Source organism: Patiria miniata, unplaced genomic scaffold (assembly GCF_015706575.1).
Source record: "Patiria miniata isolate m_02_andy unplaced genomic scaffold, ASM1570657v1 HiC_scaffold_11, whole genome shotgun sequence".
Taxonomy (NCBI): Eukaryota; Metazoa; Echinodermata; class Asteroidea; order Valvatida; family Asterinidae; genus Patiria; species Patiria miniata.
This window is the reverse complement of record NW_024037049.1, coordinates 6,181,802-6,208,105: the sequence shown is the minus strand read 5'-3', so window position 1 is coordinate 6,208,105 and position 26,304 is coordinate 6,181,802. Positions and strand designations below refer to the sequence as shown.

General features: G+C 39.7%; 1 protein-coding gene across 1 annotated transcript in view; it reads left to right on the top strand.

The window, feature by feature from the left end:
- LOC119743107 (coiled-coil domain-containing protein 175-like) overlaps window positions 1-26,304 on the top strand; it is a 254,808-nt gene that overhangs the window by 202,633 nt on the left and 25,871 nt on the right. Inside the window, exons 19-20 of the mRNA XM_038219464.1 lie at window positions 12,037-12,189; window positions 15,821-15,923. Coding sequence (XP_038075392.1) covers window positions 12,037-12,189; window positions 15,821-15,923 — 256 coding nt within the window. The remainder of the gene's footprint in view (window positions 1-12,036; window positions 12,190-15,820; window positions 15,924-26,304) is intronic.

The window sequence follows — 26,304 nt, the reverse complement described above, 5'->3', positions numbered from 1 at the left end:
CTCCTGAGCATCACAATGCGGCGCAATGGAATATGACCAACATATGATAAGCCTGTATAGGGGTGCAGACCAGTGAATAGTTTTCCATAGACCTCAATGATTTTACGCACACTTCCAAAAAAATATTTAAAATACTCACAAATCTCCAAGATGTTTGCAACAGACATAAATTTAAAGCTTATTCTTCATCTTTCATTTTCTGTTCAATTTGTTTGTGGTTAACCAAGGGGCATAACTGGGGTGAAACATCAGGGGCACCTGTGGGTTCACAATTATTTCAAGGGGCACTGAAAGCAATTGAACGACTGCTTTTCTTTTTCATTTTTGGACTTGAATAGGCCTACCTGAATGTATATGGATGTAAATGCTATAGCTGTTATGCTTTTTGAAACACAAACCAGAGGGAGTTAAGCTCCCGGTAACAAATATTACTAATACAAATTTAAAAAACTGGATTTCTATTTGTTGTGCTTTCCGGAAAAGGTTTTTGTTGAGTCTGTTTTTGAAAGTATGGATACAACATAGTTTGCACCCCAGCGTTAAAATTATGTTGAATTTCCAATGAGCATATGGGCTGGAGTTTCTGCGGGTACATGTGTATCTAACATTACTTAGTACCGGTAGGTTTGTATGGCGGAAACAGTGGATTTTGTTCTCAATATTGGCCTACTTGGAGTGGGGCCAGTAACTACTTCAAATAGCATTAGGACACTTCTAAGAATGAATGTATACATGAAATTATGAATAACTACAAATATCAGCTTATAAACTTATGAAGAAGATACACAGGGAAGAAATTTCTTGTGAATACCCGCTCAGTAGTATGGCATTCACTGTTTCAAAACTAACATCAAATCAACTACTATAAAGCGGCAAAATGTTTGTGAAATCAGTGCATGCACTCGACATTGTACAGCCATGTGCAATCATTGCGGACGTTGTTTGCCCAACAGTTTTGTCATGACAAAAGTGTGAATACATTGGCATAGGCGTACGTAATAAAACCGGTTGATACATTAATTGCCTGTAGATATGAACACCAGTCCAAGTGCTCATTTTGATGACACGGTTTAGAATATTTTGTTCATTGCAAGATTTAAAATTGGTGGGGGTGCACAAACATCCGCTTGGGGGGGGGGGGGGCACGTGTTTGGGGTTTGGCATGTCAATTCTTACTAGACTAAAAAATATCTATTTTACAAAAATTGAAGTATCTTTGGTTGTTTCAGAACACATTCTGAAATAGCTTTTATAATAGCTTGTATGCGGCAGAGGCAAAATGTGGACCATTGTCACTGATAATCTTCTCCGCCACATCTTGCTCGGAAAAGATTTGCTGAGTGGCATCAATCACTGCACGACTTGTGCAATTTGCTGGCATACTGCGAACCAGAGGAAACTTAAAGTAATAGTCCACTACTATGAGGTACTCATTTCCCTCAAAGTGCAATAGGTCAGATCCAAGTATTTGCCACTGTCACGTGGCACCATTGAAGGTTTCGAGTCTACACATACACACAGTCATTATGGAGTAGTTTGTGTAAATCTGCGGTGTGGCTGGACAAGTGCTGGTAAACATTAAAAGTATGTTACCATTCCAAGAAACTCACGGAACTGGGTCTTGTCGGGAGAGGGTGGCATGGCCTTGATTGCATGCACTTTAGCTGGTTCAGGGTGAACACCATGTGCATCATATACCCATGCCAAAGAATGTGATCTGCTTATCCTTTATCGCGCACTTTCTACTGTTAAACTTCGGACCATTTGCAGCGGCAATAGTCGTGAGCTTATGAAGGTTCTTTTCATGAGACTGTTCTGAGTCTCCGAAGACAATTATGTCGTCTGCGATTCTGATTACGCTGTCACACTGTTCGAGTAGTTGATCCATCCGATGGTGGAAAATATCCCGACTAACTCGTACCATACTTTCAATTGGTGCACTGTTCAAGTCTGACGATTGTTTACACTATATTATAAAATAGTGTCCAAATGCGCCCTATGGCTGTGTACTGATTTTGTGCACAGATGTACATTACGAGCTCATTTTTGGGGTGTCCGAGGGGGGGGGGGTGCTGAAGAGTTCCTGTGAAGAGCTGTGCGTAGACCAATGATAGCCGGACCATCAGTCTCGCAGACATGAAACACGGCATTGTGCCATTCTGACTTGGTATGTTTGCATGGGAGTGTCAGTGTGCCGTACTGCTTAATTTCTATGCCGTTGTATGCCTTGAGAACAGCACCAGAGTCAGAACGATGTCCTTTGTGCGGAAATCTATCAGAGTACAAGTGACTTTGGTACATTCGACAATAAATGCAAAGTGTGTCAACCCTTGCGAGTAGATTGATTATAAGGCGGTCTTTATCTTATTGCAGTTAGGGCCCTGTCACACTTCTGCGTATCCTAATTCCTTATGAGTTGCGCATTGACATTTTTTTCATACGCAGTCGTACGCACAATACGCACCTCATATGCATCTCGATCGTTTTGTGTAAGTTTAATGTACGCAGGCATACGCATGGTATGGCCCAGTACGCCGGATAGTTTTGGGCATGCACAAAACTACGCTGCGTACGCTGTTACGCAGGTCATAAGTTATAAATACGCAGCGCATCGGTCCCCCATCGGTCGTGCGCGGTACGAGTACGCTATGTGTTTGTGGGGGATTTAGCGGTTCATACGCGGTAATATGCTCCCGGCACGCACCCCGTCAGCATATGAGCCGCCTATATTGGACGTATACATAGCGTACTTGCAGCGCAGATACAACGCACGCTGAACGAACTCATAGCGAATGCCGAGGTATTGCGTCAGGCATGCGGTCGGCATAAGTCGGGTGCGTCCGGAATACGCTCGGCATGCGCACTGCATACTGACCTTTTCGCAGCCCGAAAAATAATGTTGTGCACTGCATACTTAACTCATACGCATCTCATACGCAATGAATGCGCTGAATTCGTCACTTGTATGCTAGATGTGCGTCGCACATAAGTCAAAGTAATCAAAAAATTTTGACGTTTTGAGCGTACGGCTGCGTATTGAAAATTTTTGATAAGGAACTCATAAGGAATTAGGATACGCAAAGGTGTGACAGGGGCTTTAGATACATAGATAGATAGATAAACTTTATTAAAATCCAAAACTGGAAATTACATGTTGTCGTCTCTCATTAAAAATATAAAAAATTCAACATACGCTACAATATTCAGGAAATAAATACACAATCACATCAAAACATTACAATTGCATACAGTATAAAGCACTAAACACTTTAGAGCGTAAAAAAGCACATGTGAAATTAATGCAAAACCCATTCCCACAGTAGAACCAGAATAAAGGACTAAGTATAAAAATTATGTCAAAAACTGTGAAAACCCATTGTTCTCAGATACCAGAATAAATTAATCCTTAGGATGAAAAATCATCTTGTAAAATCATCATTATGACACTTAATGGCCCTGCCTGTAAAAAATGAAGAATATCGGTTTGTGTGTGCAACCACTGGTCTCAGTCTTCTGCTGCGTGGAATGATGTTATCCTTAAATCGGTTGTGGAGCGGATGCTCAGCATCTCCCCACACCAGTTGTAGCTTGTCACGCAGCCATTGGTCATAGACCGTGTCCACTGATGGCAAACACTCACCGAGTATCCTACTTGCTCGCTTGATGGTATCGTCAATTAATTTGTTCACTTTCTTATCGGTATTTCCAGCCCAACATAACAAACAATAGGTCCATACACTACAAAGAACCGAGTTATAGAATATTGTCTTGATTTCCTTCCTGACATCAAATGAGTTCAGTTTCCTCAAACAGTACATTCTTGAGTTCAATCTTTTACCTACATGACTCACATGGTTGCTCCAGTCTTACCTATCATCAAAAACAACTCCAAGATATTTATACTCGGCAACATGTTCTATTTCATGTCCATCAATAATAACTGGATCCGGCACCAGCTTATAAGCTTTGCGGAAGTCAACCAACATTTCTTTCGTCTTTATGAGATTCAGTGCAAGGAAGTTACGTTTACAGTATTTGACAAACCGACTAATTTCCTCCATGTAAATGGACTCTTTGTTCTATTGAATCAGACCAATAAGGGCAGTGTCATCTGCATATTTTACCAGTGGACAACTCACATCAGTAGAGCGGATATCAGCTGTGTACACAGTAAACAGAAACGGTGCTAAAACAGTGCCTTGCGGAGCTCCAGTACTAGAAACTATAACATCAGAATGGGTGGAATTATTAAGACGCACAAATTGTGAACGGCAAGTCAGATAATTTAAAATGAATCTCACAACAGTATGGGGCACAACTGACATGTCAAGTAGTTTCTGTGCGAGAATGTGGGGCTGCATGGTATTGAAAGCCGAAGAAAAATCGAAAAACATAATACGAGCAGAGTTTCCAAACCTAGTGCGTTCTAAATGAAAATAAAGTTTATCTAAACAAAACAAAATTGAATCCTCAGTACAACGCCCCTTGGTATAAGCAAATTGCAATGGATCGCCAAAATCAGCAATCAATGGCTTCAAATAATTCAAAACAAAACGCTCACATATCTTCATTGCAACGGAGGTTAACGCAATTGGTCTAAGGTCATTATTGCACGTGACCACTGACTTTTTAGGAACTGGAATAATACATGACCATTTCCAAATGTTCGGAATTGATTGGGTGGTGAAACAAAGATTAAAAATGAAAGTAAAAATATATGACAATTGATCAGCACACTTTTTGAAGAGGCGAGGAGAAAGTCTGTCTGGACCAGCAGACTTAGACTGTTTCAACCCTAGAAATTGCCGATGTACCTCATCCTCAGTAACAGTTAAAAACTGGTCAGAAGTAACTCCTATATTGAATGATCTCTGCAGGTCACCATGCTTATTCGTAAAATCATGACAGTCAAACCTGTTATAGAATGAGTTAAGCTCGTTAGCATAGTCAAGTGTTACAGCAGGAAGCTGATGGGATTTGCTAGGCTTAGAGTAGCAACTCATCATACGCAGACCGTTCCATACTTGCTGCATGTTATTGTCCGTGAAGTGTTCTTCAACCTTTTCTTTATAAACTCTCTTTTCGTTGCGAATGGTGCATTTTAGTTCTTTCTGTATTTCCTTCAGCTCAGCTTTATTTCCTCGTCCAAATACTCTTTTTTTCCTGTTTATCACCTCTTTAACGTATTTTGTGATCCACGGTTTGTTGTTAGGGAATATTTTCACCTTTCTAGATGGAATTAAAGTGTCCTCTCAAAACTGAACGTAGCAGCTCACCGTGTCCGTCAGTTCATGAATATCCTGTGCGGAATCAATGAAAACAGACCAATCCGTGCATGCATAACATTCTTGTAAGCAGGTTGAAGCTTCAGGGGACCACTGCTTGAATTCAACTACACGTGGTTTGTCTCGCTGCACAATAGGTCTGTACTTAGGAAGCAAAAGTACGAGGTTGTGATCTGCAGATCCAAGCTTGGGTAGAAGTGAAGCATTGTATGCATCTTTAACTGATGAATAGCAAAGGTCCAGTGTAGCTTCTCTGCGAGTCGGGCAGTTCACATGTTGATAATAATGAGAGCCCGCCCTATCCAGCTTGCCGTGATTAAAATCTCCATTCACCACAATGAATGCATCCGGGTGTGAAACCTCCAGATTATGTACAGCTGCTCTCAGTTCCTCACTGCCAGCTTTAGCAACGGATTTGTCCGGAATGTAAATAGTACAGCACAGTAGAGAATTCACGCGGCAGATAATATGGACGTAGAGAGGTGACCAGAATTTCCAAGTTAGGGGTACAGGAATGATCCTTCATGTGTACATTATTAGGATGACACCAATGATTACTAACAGAAAGGCACAGACCGCCCCCATTCTGTTTTCCAGTAGCATCCAAGTCCCGGTCTCCACGTATCAATTTAAATCCATCAATGTTCACGCAATCGTCGTTTTGATAATCCTTTAACCACGTTTCGGTGAAGGACATAAGGCTAATGTTCCGGAATTCGTTAAGGTATCTCACATTTGCATACAGTTCATCCATTTTATTACCGATTGATTGGACATTCCCCATAATTATGGAGGGCAAGTAGGGTCTGTTTTTACGCTGTCTGTACCTACGTTTCACTCCGCCGGCTTTTCCACATTTCCTGCGCCTCATTTCTTTTGGTAGATCTATGTTCAATGGGCGTGACGGATCAATGGGCGATTGCGTGTTCATGGAGCGAAGCTCAGCAACTGTATAGCGAAACTGAATTCCATGGTGGCTGTTCACTGGCAAGAAATCCTGATTTCCATGAATTCCCAGGCAAGATGAGACGATTAAAATACACAACAAGGTACAGCACCAATTCACTTCCATACTGATATACATTTAGACGTCCAGTTCACACCGAAAAAGGAGGAAAATCAAAGAAATTTTTAAGAGAGAGACGACAAACCGTGTCGCCACATGAGCAGCGCCATCCTAGTTGGACATAAGTGTAGGCTTTGTCGCGATCACATACATTTGGACGATTGTCGGATATGACAATATCAAGCATAGGTTCGAATGGAACATCAATGTCTCCAAATGGTGAGGCACTGTCTGCAAGCATGTGCAAGTCGCGTTGAGAACAGCGTTTTCGTAACTTGGACTGCGACTGTAATTTTCAAGGTCTGAAGGGCTGTTGTCTACCACCACTATGAACATCTTCATCCATTAAAAATTGGTTAAAGAGCCATTTTCCCTTGAAATTACAGTTAACTAAATTTTCACGGATTTTTCAACATACGTGTATTAAGCCAGATTAGGAGTCCTTCAAAACACCCTTAAGAAGGTCCTTTGTTTACCCATGGAGATAGACCCATGGAGATAGACCCAGTGTACCGTTATATATAACCAATGATAATCCTCAGTGCCCAGGGTCATTTAAAAAAATGTGAAAATACCCTTACAGGATTAGTCCTATATCAGCCCCAAGTAAATGTCCGTGAAACATCTCTTAACGATTCTTTTCACGGAGAAGTGGACTTTTATTGAAAATTTAAGGGATGAGATGTTCATATATGTGTTGGCGTTGAAGTACATCAACGGAGGAAGGCCCATGGTGAACACTATTAAGCTGTTCCACGTGTGATAGAGATGCTTCATGGGTGCGAGCGATATCCAAACACTGATCAATGGTTATTAAGTATCATCACGAGCCAACAGTTGCTTTTGCTGGTCTTGGTGCAAGTTCCAGCAATGAACTGTTTAATGATTGAATCTGCAAATTCCTTGTCGTTGCGGAATTGACATGTTTGGGCATGTAGCTTTAGTTGTGACATGTAGTTGTCAAAAGATTCACGATCCTTATGCTGAAATTTCTGCAAGTACAGGCGAGCAACACGGAAATTTGTTCTCTGAGTGATTTGTGCAGTGAAGTGATCCCAAACGACGTCAGGCTTTTTCACATCAGCATCAGGTAAGCTCCACGAATTACACATGTGAAGTCCAGTAGGTCCCATGAAGAGAAGAATGTGGTTGACTTGTTTTTCTGTTTTGACATTCCTCACGGAAAAATACAATTCACATTGTTGTTGAAAAATGTGTATGGAACTAGGCAACTCTAGGTCGTCCCTCCCAGGCCATTTGTCACCACCTAACTTAATTTGGGCTTGATATGTACTCTATAATTTCAACTTGAATTCACTGTGGTGACCCCGGGATTCATTCAAATCAAAACATCCAAATGAAATGACCACTTTTTCTGTTTTGAACATATTTACAATTTATTTACAATATATACAACATTCGGAACATTAAACATACATGAGAAATTTACTGAAGTTTGGTTACAAGATTCCTTTTACACTCGAGATGGTATGGGTTCACTTATTCTTTCAAACAACAATTATTCAATTACTTTTACTGTAAATCATATATAGTTCTGAAGTTTAATTCTGCTGACTTAAAAGTTGGTGAAATACGCGTTCCCCTGGATTACTCGCCAGCTATAGTCTGTCGCCACTCCCTGGTCCTCACTCCTTAATGGTAGGGGTGGGCCTTTGGCACTGCACTATACGCCCAGCTCGATCGAGGCTCTGGTACGGCTCACTGCGGCCCTGGTGCCGCGTAACTCTCTGGCTACAGATTGGTGGGGAACGGGGCGGCCATGGTTATTGAAGTTGGTTCCTTGTTTGGAGCGGCTACAGATGGGTGCTGCTATACCGGACTTCAGCTCTACAGGGCTGGTGTACTTGTAGGCCTCCGGAATTTTGTTTAGTCACTGGCATCGAGAGTCCGAGCCTTACCACTCAATCGGGGGACATGCCCCAGGCAGTTTTGACTGAGGGATCCGACACGGCGTCCCCAGCCGGGCAGCCCGTGCTCGCTTCCAAACTTAAACCAAGGGAAGAAAAAGGAAAATTCCCGGGCCAAAGCTATGCCGGTGGGGCATATAGCGACGGGCCATGAGCCCCGGTGTGACCGGAACAGCCCCCGAAACCGGTGTGGTTCCCGGTGGGTCCGAGGCAGGGACCGGTGCGACCGACACCGGAGCCCGCCCGAAGACGGCATTGGGTGGCAGGAAACACGGGATGCAGGCTGCGGACGCAGCCACTACGGAACCGGGCTCGATTGCTGGTCCCTCGGCTGAGGTTTCGGTAGGTCCGGCTCCGAGTCGCTGATGCAACCGGAGCCGGGACAGGTCCGATGGTGAGACACGCCACCGGCGTAAGAGACGGCGGAGATATACTAGTTCAAGCTCTTCATCGTCATCCGCTAGCAGATCGCCACGAGGCCGTCGACGGCATCACAGCGGGCGGGAAGATCCCACGTTGGCCCTGTTATTACAGGGGTTCCGTGAATTGACGGCCAGTATTACGTCACTGATACCGAAACCGACAGCGCTGGCTCAACCGGTGACTCCACCGGAGCCCGGGCAGGTTTTGCCGGAACCGGGGGCCGAGGATGAGATGTCAATCCTCGTCTCTGATAATTTTTCCGACCCGGGGAGTGTGTCAGATAGGGACCCATGCCGGGTTTCGGCAGCGGTAGCGGTCCCCAGTACCGAACAACCCTCAGGGAATGAGGAAACTTTTCCCTCGAGACAGAAACGAGATCGCCGGGAACAGCCCCCAAGGGGGGAGGGTGATTCCTCGGTGGATTCGGATGAATCATCCTACCAATCCAGCGATTGCGCATGGTCATGAAGGATATGGTACAGGTGCTACATATACCGTCGAAGGACGAAGAAGAACCGGTAGAGGGCGCTAGACAATCGTTTAAGTGCCCGACCGCGCCGGTCAAACCGAAGGATTTTTTTCCGTTTCTTCCGATTGATCGGCTGTGCGCCGATCGCATGAGTGCACTTTCGGAGGTTAAAAAAATAGGTCCGTTCGTGCGCCGTGAAACTCGCCCGTTCAGAGTACCTCAGGCGGACTTCGATAAATTTGTATCAGTGCCGCCCATGCCCACTACGGTACGTGATAAAATCGCGGCGGATTCGGGTGGCCGAAGTTCGATGAAATCACCTTTTCCATCAAAAGAAAAGAATGTTTTGAAGAGTCATTGCTGAAGATTAACAGAGCTTCACGTGCAGGAATTAGAGTGGCATGTTTTCTACAACTCCTGTCAGAATACTTGGTGTGTTCTTGTGAGGCAGACTCGCCGGTGTCACCAGAGGCAACTGAGACAGCGTTTCATTACCTTGACGACGGGCTATGGCTGTGCATGGACCAGTTTATGCGGGTGTCCTTGATGACAATCAACGCCCGCCGAGCTAACGTGTTGGAAATTCCAAGAGATCATGCAAGCTGAAGCGAAGCGGATAAAAGCTACGAACAAGATCAATCTCAATAGACAGCCTAGTTAACAGGCTGTTTCAGTAGCCCGGCTGGCTAGTGAACAAAAAAGTTAAGGTCGTACCCTGCTCATATCTTGCTTTGTCTATTCAGTGTGCCCGTAAACTCCAGGTAAATAAAGAGAAAATACATGTGTGAGATAGGCGCCATTGCGTCCAGGAACTAACACCTGGAAATATACCTCATCATCTTAATTATAGTGTTCGTTATGAGTAATGTTTTAAGCTCCTACTGTAAAAGAAAATGGACACATGCACATCAATAATTGGTACTATATGATGCCGAGCAGGCCCATTTGCACCCTATATGATATTATAGAATGTCCCCCTCCATCCGACTGCCGAGCACTACTGCCCGAACAAAAGCCGGCCTGCCCTGCGTGATCATTATCATCAGTATAGGGCAATGTTATTTCCCTACTTAATTATGGAATTACGTGTATGCCTACTGTTTGTTCCTTTAAAATAGGTTTACCTTTACAAAGCCTGTCTTTAAATCATTAAAATAAGGGTTAATAATTAACCTTCTTTATTATATAACTTTAATAAAAACCTCACACATAGGCCTTGCCATCTAACTAAATGCCCGGCATATCTGGGTGCTTTAAAGTGTAACTTAATTCAGACACGCAAAAACCCTTACATTTCTCATTCGTAGTTTTCAATCAGGGCAATCTGGACCATCCCCTTTGGACACACCATATAGGAAGGAATGCAACATTCCAATATCATGCATCATTGTGGAACGCCACTGCAACTCCGCACCATAAACTATTATCTTGTACAATACATGTAGTCTTACATGCACCACCCTGTGTACAAAAACAATGCCATGGCAGTATACTCAGGTTTCTTAAACTCCATTGTGAACATTTCACGCCATCTGAGGCTAGTCAACTCCTAGTTCCTTGCTCTTTGGCTGAATATATTTATAGAAATAACGATTGATCCGGCAACTTCATTCCATAATCCAATTTACCTATTACGACTTACATGGATCCTTTTAACGACCGCCAAAAGAAACTGGTTTTCTCCTACCTTACTTTCTATTCAATTGAAAGGGGGAAAACAAGTTCTGTGTCCACACTGACAGTAACACCATCATGGCGATAATTATTATCATTGGTCGAGCCTCTCCACAAACAACTCTCAAATCTGGAAACTGAACTTCGATATCGGCTTTGTTGGGCCGTGATTCAGCATATGGCCTAAGGGCGGGCATACAAGCACGGAGCAAACAGAAATACATGCTTACGCGACCAGCCAGATTATATTTCTGATGTATACTCTTTCACCCTCTACGTCGCTAGTGTTACTAATAGCTCACAACTCCTGTTGGGTTGTGATGCACAAAATAGAATGACCAGTCATCCATAAATTTAATTAAGAGTTGCTTATTTTATTTTTACAATTTAACTGATTTGGCAACAAGGCAAGTTCATGGTTCATTGGGTCTCTGGTTGCTTTGCCAAATTGCCTCCCCCTCCCCAACCCTGGCCTGGGTGTGCTAACTTCACTCCCACAAGTGTTTAATAGCAAATTAGCCTAGAAAACAATATGCACGTCTGGCATTTGAGCTTTCTCATAAGTAATTCTAGGACATTCTTCGCTGATGAATTGAGTCTTTTGGGGCAGGTAGGATAAGTCTATGCACTATGCAAAGCTTTACAACAATATCAGCTGATCTGAGTAATCTCCCATCATTAGAGTCAAATCTCAAGGGAATCGATAAAACATTTAAGGTATCCAGAGTTTGTGTTAAGTCAGGTTCCTGATTTGTCTACACTCGTGTCATTTTTTTCCTTCATTCTAATGATCAGTGTAAACTATAGTCACTAGTATGGATATTAATGCACCACGCTCGGGGTTTTCCGATGTGAGGCTTGGTCACATGGTCAGTCCTGTTTATAGAGGGCACACCAGCTACAACTGGACCAACGTTACTAGCGATTGGGCTATCTGCGCATAAAATCCTATTCTCTTGATGGGAATTGAGTATTTCTTTGAGATAAACGGATTCCCCGGTTATCTGAATTTGAGTTAACAAGTGTTTACTGTATGTATGTACATGTACATCAATGCATTTCATAAGAAGTTAACATAAAACGAAAACAAAGAACAGGATGTAATTACATATTTTGTGCTGCATTGCAGATTTTAGCACAATCATTTATGATTGAATTAATAAAGTATTCATGGAATTCTTTTTACTGTAGGTCGTTTTGAGACAGGAGCTAAAACATCGACGAACAAGAGCCCTGTCAAAAATGAAGGAGCAGGCAAATGAACACGAGCAGATTGAAGAAAAAAATTTTCAAACTGGTAAAAAGTTGACAACTGTCTTGCAGGAAAATGGCAAATTAACAAAGGTATGTGAAGATTGATCACTGCTATAATATAAAGCGCAAAGGGTGCCAAAGGAAATTGGGACTGAGTTATGGGGACTTTCTGCTGTCCCCATAGTGTCTTCGGTCCCCATAATTAGGCACTTCAGTGGGGTGTCGAATTACAGGAGTACGAAACCTCAACACACGCACACGCGGAACCAAGCACACAGGCTCAAATGTCCTGATGAACTTTGAAAGTTCATAACAAAAAAAGTGCTCAACCGATCGTTTTCAAATTTGGAGACATTCATTCTGAGTATTTCATGTGTACTTCCACCGAAATTCATTGTCAAATTCTTCGTTGATCTGGTTTTATGGCGACAGAAGTAACGCGGTGCCCATACCTTGCGATCACCTTCTCGTGCCGATCTTGAAGGTCATGACGCGGCACTGCTTTTCGCGGCACTTCGTATGCACTCGGTTTCGGGGTGAAATTTTCCGGAGGGAAACCGGGCGTTCTGATTGGCTGGAGAGCTTCATCGTGAGCTTTTCCGAATAGATCCGAAGACGTGCTTTCACACGGTGTGTGTTCTAGGTCGATCCGTTCGCAAAGAGTGGAGATACGAAGTTTTGAAAATTTCAGCATCGTTTTTCAAGATGAAAATTCATGTTATTTACCAGGGAACAAGGTGTGTGTAAAACATTGATATTCAAGCTTTATATTGATATAGATGACAACGATCTACGATTTGAAAAAAGTCAACGGAAAGGGAAACGAAAATGATAGCACCTTTGGAGAGTTGCCTGTACGCACGTAGTTTGTGTGAACGGCGTGCGTGCACACGGCGCACCGTGGCTTTCCACTGCATGCCTGCCTGGATGCGCTGCGTTGGTCGGCCCGTCACTGGGCAACGTGGCATGCAATGTGCCTTGGCCCCGTGCCGTGGGACAAATGTTGCTTGAATCGTTCCGTCCGTTTCTGCGTCCAATTGCGGAGCTTTATTTCAGTGAAAATGTTCACCGGGGATAGTGAAAAGGGCACTAGCTTATATTTTAGTGTAAACTAAAAACAAAGATGTAAAGTGACTGTGTTTTTCACCGTTTGTGACGCGACCATTCCAGTCATCTACTTCGCCCCCAAAATGGACTCTCAACCACTTCGCCCCATATTCATTGCCGTTATAGTAACAGCCATATTGCCCCAATGTCAGTTCGCCCCAAATATTTCTTGGCGTATTTATTATCCGAAAATCATAAAACAGAAGGCTATATTCCGCTATTAAATTCATCATGATCATGTACATGTCATTCCTACTTGAATATGGGTAGTGCTTTTGGGGGGGGGGTAGTTTTTGGTATATAAACTGCAACTTTCATAAGTTCTATTCCTCCATTCCAAGTCTTAAGGTTAATTATCATTAATTAATAACTCGTTGATATAATTATATTCAAATTACATGCTCGGTTGTGTTACATTTGACAAACAAAAAGGCAGTAGGGGGCCAATATCTCCCATTCAAAGTTTTAAGTGTTCGTACACAGTCATGTAGGCCTGCGTACTGCGTAGTTTTGGCTGTGCTTTAATTCGCATCAGATTGATTACATTTTCTAATTAGAGGCAATTAATTAATAAGGTTGTGACTTTTTGAACATGAGAACAAGTAAGGCACTTTTTCTTTAACATTATGGGAATATTTAATAATGTGTACCTCGTATATCTTGTTAACAGCGCACAAGTTTGCTAATTTTAATTAATTAATATGCAAATAAGATGCAGGACTAATTAATTCTTTTGATTTTATGTGCCGAAAAGATGTAGGAAGGCATATGTAGATTATATTCTGAAAGTTTCATGTACATACAATAAATATATTTAAAGTTATAAGCCAATAAGTGCTTTTTCATGTGAAGTCAACGGTGCCACCCTTAAAACAAAGAAAATAAAAAGATTGACCTTTGACATTGGACTCCTTTGCCATTGACAAAAAGTGAAACAAAAATGCCCGTATCTCCGTAACGGAAGGTGCCATTTCAAAAATTTAAAAAGGTTTTTAATGCCATTGACCTGCCCTTTTTATCCTGTAAACATTTTAAAAACAAAAGAGCAACAACAAATTTTCACCTAAAGTGCCTACCATAATAACTATCGCTCAAAAGGTGTGTGGCCCTCACAACTACAGAACAAGATTAGTACAATTGTGTACATACACATAGTTCCTTATGGGGCAGTAAGCACAGTTGGGACAATAGACTCCACATGTCAGTCTTTAGAAATCAATTTGCCCCATAAGGAAAACAAAGTAAACCAAAAGAAGGGAAACAGAGCTCTTCCCACAAGTATATGTATGTAAGGCTAGGTTTGTTTATGGTGTAAATTGAGGACACACATGGGAAACAACCTTGTGTAATTGAGGACAGGAGTCAATCCGGTACAAAACCAATGGGAACTGTTGCAAATAAAGTATGTTGCAAAAAAAAAAATATCAACAACAGAATGATGTAGAGGAACAATAGAAAATCCTTGATTTACACCATCAACAGACATGTGTGTGTGTTCACAAGTTGATTGCCCCTTGGTGGGGTCGATTTGCTGGGAAAAGCTGGCAACTCACCTGGGCGATTTGCCTGCAAAGGGGGCAACAGGCAGCAAAGCGGGTGATAGGCAGTGAAGCCATCTACCTTGCGAAACAGATGAGACAAAGCCTCTCTGAAATAAGGGTGTATCTAAAAAAAAAGATACCCAGATGTAAATGTAAATGATATAAAATCTAATGCACATTTTCAAATAAGTTGAGGATCATTTGAAACACCAATGTGTACTCTTTCCCTGTGGCCGCAGATAACTGAGCTTTCATTGTCATTCTGTCAAGGGTCTAAATCTGTACTGAGCCAAGTTTTACCTGGCCAAGATTGCTGGCTGGTTTGTAAAAAGTATATGTGCACCCTGACTGGTAAAAAAATGTTTCTGGTACCTTTGGCCGCATTCAAGTAAGAGTGTAAAATTGAATTTAAAAGTCATTTGAGATGCATACCCTGGGCTCTTCAAAAATGGCATTTCTTTGTTCTCCTTACAAAATTTAATTTCAGTTTGTATGTTTTGTTTTCACCAAAAATACCTTATTCCAATTTTAGGTGTCTACAACCCTCTGAAAAGGAATTTCATTTTGTGCACATATTAACCCACCCTGCAAGAGCCAAACTATTGTGTGGTAGCCAATAATTAAATTATTATGAAGAAATAATTCAAAAACTAAACATTGGTGGATTTCATTCGTTCAATGTCTCATTTACAAGTGAAATACATTAATGTTTCTAAGAAAATGACAATTGAAACAAAATCTATTTTTCAAGGTTAAAAACAAAAATAGCACGGGGATCGCATCTGTAAATGTCTTTTTAAAAACTTTTACAGAACATATTTTATTGTCTGCCCTTTCCAACGTTTAAAACATTACCCTGCTACTCGATATGCTACAACACAATTAATATAATTTCAGAACCCAAAGTGCCATTCGGGCCACAAATTTGCAGTTAAGACATACAATTTGGGTTATGTGTTTGATGTACCACATGATCATTGACAGATTCAGTTGACTTTCAAAAAATATCACATGTTTTGTAACATAAATTATGTCAAAATATTTATTACTTTCAGTGATTTTTTTTTATACAGGGAATCAAAAGACTAGAGGCGGAGTGCATCTCACTTGTGCAGCAAAACAACATAAACTCTACCTTACAGGGCAGTCTGAATGATGAATTAATTCTTCAAAGAGGTAAGATCACCAACATTTGTTCTTTTTGTTTCATGAAAATCACCTGTTTTGTCCTTTACATCACTATTGGAACCGAAAAGGTGTAGTCAACTTCGTTCACTTACCAAAATAGCTACTACATATGCATATTTATTCAGCACACAGGCTCAAATGCTAAAAGATTTAATCAACCAATGAGTGCACTCTCAGGGCCTACCCGTCATGGCAATCCCTTTTTAGCCAAGTCAGCTTTCTTGAGTTATTATTATTAGCACCTAATGTTATTGTAAGAATTTATTTTTGGCTGTTTTGGCTGTTTTAGCACTTTTGCCGAAACAGCCTTTGTTTTCGTTAAGATTTTTGGCTTTTCTGCAAAGTTGCAGAAAAGCCTTTGTGTTTGTTCTGATTTTTTACTTTCTTCTTCTTCTTGTTCCACACCCAAAATCCCATAAACTTTGTACATGTCTTTCGTCGGCGCTACTTTTGGCATTAATCTTTGTCCTACATCATTCAAAGTTACCATAGGCATAGTCCCTATAGCAAAGTTGTGTCCCGAAGATTGACGTCATCATGGGTCACGTGACGTCATCGAATTTTGCATATTTTAAAGTCCTATATCTACAGAACTATAAGTCCTATTGGGTTGAAACTCGGTATGTATGTAAACCGGGGTGTGTTATAGGTAAAAATTGATGTGACGTCATGATGACATCATCGTGGGATTTTATATGATTTTTTTGAAGTTTTGGACCTTAAAGCCATATCTCATGAACGCAACATGCAAAATTCAAAATTCTTTTTGTATTATGTTTAATAGGTAATAGGTATATGCACGCAATTTTAAAAAGATGTGTGACATCATCATGACATCATCAAAAATGTGATTTTTGAAAACACATACAAGGGAAAGTCCGATCGTCATGAAACTTGGTGGGTAGCTAGATAATGGTACTAGTATGCAAAATCCGAAATGACGTCACTATGACGTCATTGGTTGATTTTTTATGATTTTTTAAATATTTACAATTTCATTCCGCTTCTAAAATTTAACACTTCCTTTCATTGGATTGACTTCAAGCTAAATACAAACCAAGACCACAATGCTAAAATGTGCATTGACAAGTGTTATCAAGAAGACGTCATCGTAGGGCATGTGACGTCATCATATGCCGAATCCAAAGTGACGTCAACATGACGCCATCAACTATTTTTTTTTTATATTGTATATCTGTTGGCTATACTACCTCAATATAACTTTTATGAACTTTGAACAAAAATATAATTGATATGACTGCTCATTGGAAAAACATCATGAAGTCACACAAAAGTAATCAGCGGAAAAGCCCTATGTTCTGTTTTCAAACAGACATAGACCTCTAGTGTTTTTTTATTTGAATTTTTTTTTCTTTTTCAGTCATTTTGGCCATAGCATTTTTACACATTTGTTTTTGTTACCGGCACTTTGGGCACTAAAATTAATCCGATTGACTTTATGCTTGGCACACACTTAGACCAGCAGCTGAAGTTATGTGCCCAACATTGACATCATCATGATGTCATCATGAGTCACATGATGTCACGTTATTTCTGTTGTGACCATTTCTAGCAGAATTCGGCTAGATCTGACAGATTGGGCTATATCTCCAGAACTACAGGTCCGATTGGGTTGAAAGTTGGTATCTACCTAGACCGGGATGTCTTATAGATGAAAATTAACTTGACGCCATGATGACATCATCACGTGACATATGAGGTCATATAAAATGAACATATTTTGAAGGCCTATATCTCCTGAACTACAGGTTCGATGGGGTTGAAAGTTGGTATGTACCTAGACCGGGATGTGTTATAGACGAAAATTAAAGTGACATCATGATGACGTCATCACATGACATACACGTATGACATCATCGTAAAAATACATATTTTGAAGGCCGGTACTACAAGAACTACAGGTCCGATTGGGTTCAAATTTGGAATATACCTAGACTGGAATATCTTATAAATAAAAAAAAATATTTTTGTCATGACGACATCATCACTGACATATGACATCATAGTCAATAAACATATTTTGAAGGCATATCTCCTGAACTACATGAGATGATTGGGTTACAAGTTAGTATGTACCTAGACCGGGATGCGTTATAGATGAACATTGTAGAGGCGTCATGATGACGTCATCATGTGACATATGACATCATAGTAAAGTTGCATATTTTGGAGGCTAAGCACTTATAATTGGAAAAATGGTTTCGCAAAATTGTGCACAATTTCTGTTGATATGACTACATGCGACAAGTTCCATTTGGTTGACAAATATAGTTGCTACCTAAACATCAATATGATATCGATCACAATATCAGTCATGTCATGATGACGTCATCAGATACGAATAGACATTTAATCCAATCTGCATTTTTACACATATGTCTTTGTACCATTTGCCCTCATGATTTTGCAACTTTCGACTTCACATCTATTATCTCCCGTTAGTCTATAACATGACATAAAAAACACAATAGTGAAACAGCCATATGTTTGTCAACAAACATACCGGTACATCTAGTTAGTATTATTATTACATGTACATGTATACCCATTCTTGTTTCCCATTTGTGGGGACTACACAAGAGTTCTTTCATGGTAATACATATATGGGGACCGAAGACGTTGTTGGGGCTGCAAAAAGGCTCAACAACTGGGTCCTAAATACCCTGACAATGGAAAACTTCCATGTATAAATGGAAATACATGTACATTGTGTATTTATTAGGACATTTCTTCACTTTTTATGTTGGCATTTAAAAACTGACCCCTTCACCTTGGCACATCAACCAGAATCCTGATCCCAATCATGCACATCCCCAACCCTACCTTCAGCTTCCCTTCCCACCTTCGACAGCGAGCCATGGCGGCTTTTATATGACCATCCAAGTTAATACCACTTTTCGTCTCAGAAAAAAACTTAAAGGCCTACTCCTAAACACAACTTTAAAATTCAAACTTCGGTGACGGCTTTAACAGGGAAGCTCATAATTGTATCACAAGTATTATATTTTGAAAATCAGAATTCAATGATAATCACGGAAGATAATGTTATCTAGGAAACGAATAATTCAACGATGACATTATCTGATTATGAAACCATTCATGGTTACTGTTATTCTTACGTGTCTTCGAAAGCCTACCAACTTCATAAACATAAACTTACCTATTAACTTTTGAAATTCGGCAGTGCAAATATTTGAATGGGGACAGGTCGGTGCAATTCAAAAATTGAAAATTTGAGAGCACTTAAGTTTTATTGGATATCAATGAGAAAAATGGATACAATGTAAGGAACAGAAACTTCAACTTCATTTTTGCATTTATACATGCAAATAGATACACCTTTACCTCGTCGCAACAAAAATATTCCAATTGACTCTCAACGGGCGCGACCCCAATTAAGGCCTAATTTATCAACATTTATGACAGTACGTGTAGGCCAATGTGATTGATGTACAGCAGTGCCTATATACTTGTTCGTTCGATTTGCTTCATGCCTTTTGATCGGAGGACTATAAAGTTGAATTATGAAAATGAACTTGATCATGTGTATAAGCTTTATATATTTTTTTTTAAAATTATCCTATGGCCTGCAATACATTATTAATCACAACTAGAGGTTCGCGTTTGTTGTTACAAACGCAGAGTGGTCGGGCAGGCATTTAAAAAAAAAACGTGCCGAGTTAAGTTATGAATATGTTGATGTAAGAACAAAGGATCACGAAATTAAATCCTGTCCATCACAATAAATTATTTTGTTTAAAAATGCATCTTTAACGGTGTGATAAATTTCCATAAACATTTTATGTACACATACGAGTTATTTCTAGCTTGATGACGTCATTATTAAAAAAAACGGGAAGTGAATACTGATTTAGTTCGGAGTGGATAAATGTTTATTGTGAAGGTGAATAACGTATGCAAATAGGGAAAATATAACTGTATGTATTTATAACACCTAACTTCCGGTTTCATGACGTCACTAGTATTTGGAAGCTAAAGGTTAACATTAATTGTTGTGGTATCGTTTTTTGGGCTACAAAAATATACGACATGGGTCAAATGATAGAATTCAATTTAAAATATGATCATTTTCAAATTCTCATCGATGTAACTTCCGGTCTGATGACGTCATGAATTTGAAACCTTGCTAAGTTATCTGTGGTTAATCAAAGAATATCAAGGGGCGATTTGGTAAAATTTGAACCGATGTTCTTCAGATTAAAGAGAACAAACACAATTTTATGTGCCGCAAGGGGGCGCCCTTTCGGATTATGACGTCATCACACCTTTTTTTTTTGTGACTTAAGTTTCTCACTAAACACTTGCATAATATATATGTCTGTAGTAAAATGCTTCCGCTTTGCACTTCCGGCACTTCCGGTAACACCGGAAGTAAAGGTCAAGCGGTTTTGTGTCCGGGAACAAGAAATGTTTCTCACAGCATTGTCTACAACCTCAATAAACACTGCCGTGTAAGGTTATGAATATTTTTATGTAAGAACAAAGGATCACAAAATTAAATCCTGTCAGGTACAATCAATTATTTTGTGGTACAATTCAGTAAACATTCTATGTACACAAGTTATTTCTGGCTTGATGACGTCATTATTCAAAAACGGGAAGTGAATACTGATTTAGTTCGGAGTGGATAAATGTTCATTGTGAAGTTTAATGACGTATGAAAGTATGGAAAATATACGTGTATTTATTCATAACAACTAACTTCCGGTTTGATGATGTCACAGTATTTGGCAGCAAAAAGTGAACATTGTAATGGATATCGTCACTTGGGCTACGAAGATATACGACATGAATCGAATTTTAGAATATGGTCCTTTTCAAATTCTCCCAGGGGTAACTTCCGGTCTGATGACGTCATGAATTTGAAACCTTGCCAAGTTATTTTTAGTTAATCAAAGAATATGAAGGAGCGATTTGGTAACATTTGAACCGATGGTTTTCAAATTAGAAAGAGCAAACACTGTGTTATGTGCAGCTAGGGGGCGCCCTTTCGAAAGATGACATCATCACACTTTTTTTTGTCTGGCATTCCTCACTAAACACATAATTCATATGTGTGTAGTAAAATATGCTTCCGCTTTTGAATTACATTCGGTTTTCATTGCACTTCCGGTAATACCGGAAGTGAAGGTCAAGCGGTTTTATGACCGGGGACAAGAACTGTTTCTCACGGCATAGTCTACAACCTCATGAAAAAAAATGAACACGAAACTCTATTTAGTTCAAAAGATTTAGCGCAAACTATTTTGTCAAAATTTGCCCTGAAATCGCTTGTAATTTGATCCCTGATGACGTCACGATGACGTAACAAAATTTATAACATTTTCGTAGCATGGAACAAGTTCACATTAGGTTTCTGGATCTTACCGTAAGCCGTTTGGAAGAAATTCTACTTTGTTTTGATATCAGGCTAAAGTCTTCATTTTAAATTCACCCAACATTGACCTTCCGGTAGACCCGGAAGTAAAGGTCAAGTAAGTTCACGTACACGACAAAAAATGTTTATCAATATATGGTTTATCCGATTACGAAATACAAACATCATTGATTATTTTGATCAAGAGTTATACGTGAAAGTAATTGATCACTTTTTCAGCTGAAATCGCTTGTAATTTGACACCCGATGACGTCATCATGACTTCAGAGTAATATGCACCACAAGGGATGAGGGTCGATATATTGAAAGTTACAAGTTCATATCATGAACCGTTTAGGAGAAAAGCCGCGGAGAAGTATTGTCCGAAAAAAAAAGAAAAAAGATTTATCAGAACAAAAACAGAGAGTGGTCGGGTTGCGCCCGACCACTCAAAGAAAGAAAGAAAGACTAGACTTATGTTTGTGGACAAACACAGGGCTGTTTCGGTAACTTTTTGTGACATGTGACATTTAAAGTTTCAAGCATATGTTCCATCAAGCAAGGATGTGTAGTTCTGTTTATACTAAATGGTGGCATATAATATGTGATTCCATTCTCATAGGGCTTTGAATTATGACGTCACATGTCACGTGATGACGTCATGATGACGTCACATAAAGTTTCATCTATAACTATAATATTATGGTAAAGAAGAACTTAGCCAGAACATACATCGTTGAAAGCAAGTTCACATCTTTCACCAATGTTTACCAAAATTACAAGGCACTTCCGGTTTCAACCAGAAGAAAGGGTCACATGATTGTGCACATATTCAAAAAATGAAGACCCTCGATAATGCTAACGAGATCTTTAACGAGATGTCACGTAACCCATGATGACGTCATCATGACGTCACTTCCATTTTCATCTACATGTATAACACATCCCGGTCTAGGTACATACCAACTTTCAATCCAATCGGACCAGTGGTTCTGTAGATATTGGCCTTCGAAATATGCACGTTTAGTATGACGTCACATGTCACGTGATGATGTCATCGTGACATCACTTCAGTTTTCATCTTTAACACATTCCGGTTTAAGTACATACCAAGTTTCAACTGAATCAGACCTGTAGTTCTGTAGATATTGGCCTTGAAAATAAGCACATTTGATATGACGTCACATGTCACGTGATGATGTCATCATGACGTCACTTCAATTTTCATCTTTAACACATTCCGGTTTAAGTACATACCAAGTTTCAACCGAATCAGACCTGTAGTTCTGTAGATATTGGCCTTGAAAATAAGCACATTTGATATAACGTCACATGTCACGTGATGATTAAATCATGACGTCACTTAAATTTTCATCTAAAACACATCCCAGTTTAGGTGCATACCAAGTTTCAACCCAATCAGACCTGTAGTTCTGTAGATATTGGCCTTCAAAATATGCAATTTTTAATATGACGTCAGATGTCACGTGACGACGTCACATCACGTGATGACGTCATCGTAACGTCACTTAAATTTTCATCTATAACACATCCTGGTTTAGGTACATACTAAGTTTCAACCCAATCGGACCTGCAGTCATGGAGATATAGGCCTTCAAAATATGCACCTATATTGTGACGTCACATGTCACGTAATGACATCATCTTGACGTCACTTAAATTTTCATCTATAACACATTCCGGTTTAGGTACGTACCAACTTTCAATCCAATCGGACCTGTAGGTCTGGAGATATAGCCCAATCTTTCAGATCTAGCCGAATTCTGCTAGAAAACGGTCACAATAGAAAAATCGCATATAATGTGACGTCACGTGACTAATGATGACGTCACGGTGATGTCAATGTTCGGCACACAACTTCAGAGGCTGGTCTAAGTGTGTGCCAAGTATAAAGTCAATCGGATTGATTTTAGTGCCCAAAGTGCCGGTAACAAAAAAACGTGTACAAATGCTATGGGCAAAATGACTGAAAAAGAAAAAAAAACTAGAGCTGTATGTCTGTTTGCAAACAGAACACAGGGCTTTTTCGCACTTTACAAATATTTATGTTTCATTGGTCCTTTTGCAATCACTTTTCAGAGTGCATCATGCAGTTAAAGGTTGTTCAAAATGCTTAGAATAATTCCTAAAATATAATTTTATCACATGACGTCACATGCCCTTCAATGACGTCATCTTTGAAACCCTTCTCAATGCACATCTTGTCATTGTGGCCTTGATTTGAACCAAGTTTAATGTCAATCCGATGAAAAAAGTGTGCAATTTTTTGAAGCAGAATAAAATTATAAATATTTAAAAAATCTTTAAAAAAACGATGACGTCATCGTGACGTTACTTCGGATTTTGCATACTAGTACGATTATCTACCTACCCACCAAGTTTCATGACAATCGAACCTTTCCTTATATGTGTTTTGAAAAATCGCATTTTGATGATGTCATGATGACGTCACACATTTTTCAAAATTTTATGCTAATACCTACATTGTATTACCTAACAGACCAAATACAAAAAGAATTTTGAATTTTGCATGTTGCGTTCGTGAGATATGGCTAAAAGGTAAAAAAATTCAAATATTCATATAAAATCTCACGATGACGTCATCATAACGTCACCTCATTTTTTACCTACAACACATCCCGGTCTAGCCACATACCAAGTTTCAACCTAATCGGACTTACAGTTCTGTAGATATAGGTTTTTAAAATATGCACGTAAATTGTCAAAAATCAATAAAAAATTAGGTGATGACGTCATCATGACCGTCAATGCGTCATAGTCTTGGCATAATTTGTGTATGAGGGTCTTCCTTGGCTGTAACTTTGATAACGATTCCAGATCGCCAAGTTGTAAAAATGGTGGCTTGAAAACGTGTACAAAGTCAATGGGCTAAAAATCCCACTGCAGAAAAACTGCACCGTTAAATACGTGATTTGCCTTTAAACTGAAACATTTTTATAAAATATTACTTGATATTCTGACTCTTGGGAATATTTTCAATCAAATGAAGAGAATAAAAAATACAATTTTTGTTTCCTTCTCATAGTAATTCTCGACCGAAGTTCAGAACTACTCAGTAAGATATATCAGTGTTGTATAGGAAAAGACTGGTGCAGAAAGCTGTGTACAAAGTCTATGGGAAAAATTAATTATTCATAAAACCATAATAAATCACTTGATGACGTCACCATGACGTCACTCTTTGGGACAGAACTTTGGTATAGGGACTATGCCTGTGGTATCTTTTAATGATTCTGCATTGTGATTTGTTTTTATCAATAATACGTCCCTGACTCTGCATGAACATAAAATCTGTCAAAGTTAGCCGAAAATCGGCTAAAACAGACACTGTGGACAGGATTTGACCTCGGCGGCAACACGTGCGCTGCCGGCTGACTGGCATACGATATGTACATGTACAACGTACGTGCATGTACATGTACATTGTGGACGTCCTGTGCATGTTTTAAAGCAGAGGTATTGTCAACCTGACGTTTTAAGTGTGCGCAGGGCATGTCCGAGTTCGCTTATTGCCTCAGGAGCTTTGAAATGTTTTAGACCTACCCTTAAATCGACATTTAAAGTAAAAACTAATATAACAACTTCCATGGTTGATTTTTCAGGAATTTTCAAAGGAAAAACTGCCTTTTCATTATAACTTCCGGTCTGATGACATCATACACCTAAAACTTCGCACACGTCTTAAGGGGGTCAAGGTCATCATATACGCCAATATTTAGGCGATTCCGACAAACTTCGCCACAGACATCTATTCAAAATACATTTTTGCAAATTTTCAACCTGTCGCTAGAGGGCGCTCGAAGATTGCATGACGTCATCTGTAGATGATTTGAAGAATACTATTACCCAAGAGACGAACACCGTTGAAAGCAAGTTCACATCTATTACCACTTTAAAATAATAAGCCATTCCGGTTTTGGCCTTTTTCGACCGGAAGCAAGGGTCACGTGATTGCACGCACACTGAATGAAATAAAGACCTTAACCTATTCTACCACTTGCCGGCAACAGAATGCTGCGGACGCATACGGTTGATTTCTTATGCATTTTTAAATATTAAAAGTGTCACAATTTAATTGCTCATCAATAAACACCGGATGACGTCATCATGATGTCATCATTACACAATGTTGTTTGAATTAGGGTCTTTGCTTGGACAAAGATTGGTGTAACTGAATTACTGGCAAAGAGTAAAAAATGCCCTTTGAAAAGCGACTATGTTTTTTAAATTTCTGTGTACAAAGTCTATGGGAAAAATTAAATTTTCAAAAATCTATAATAAATTAGTCGATGACGTCATCATGACGTCAATCTTCGGGACACATCTTTGCTATAGGGACTATGCCTATGCTAACTTTGAATGATGTATGACAAAGATTAATGCCAAAAGTGGAGGCCAGAAAAGACGTGCACAAAGTCAATGGCATTTGAAGTGGAACAACTAGAAATGTGTTTGTGGACAAACACTGAGCTGTTTCGAACGTTTTATTAATGACTGCCTTATTAGTTTCATCCAGGTCGAATGAACATGTACATGCATATTCTATACAAAAAGTGTCCATCCTATGTAAAAAAAAACAAAAACCATTTTTCATCACGTCATGATGACGGCACACATTTTTTGAAATTTTCTTCAGATGGTTGTATAAGTGTGTGCCGGGTTTGAAGTCGATCGGACCGTATTTTATATAATTTTTGCAAAATTTGAAGAAAATATTAAATTTTGAAAAATTCATAAAAAATCAGATGATGACGTCATGATGACCTCACTTCAGATTTTGAATGCTGTTATCTATACCTACCTACCCACCAAGTTTCATAACGATCGGACATACCCTTATATGTGAAACAAAAAATCACGTTTTTGATGACGTCATCATGACGTCACACATTTTACGAAATTTTGTGCATCTATCTATGACCTAACAAA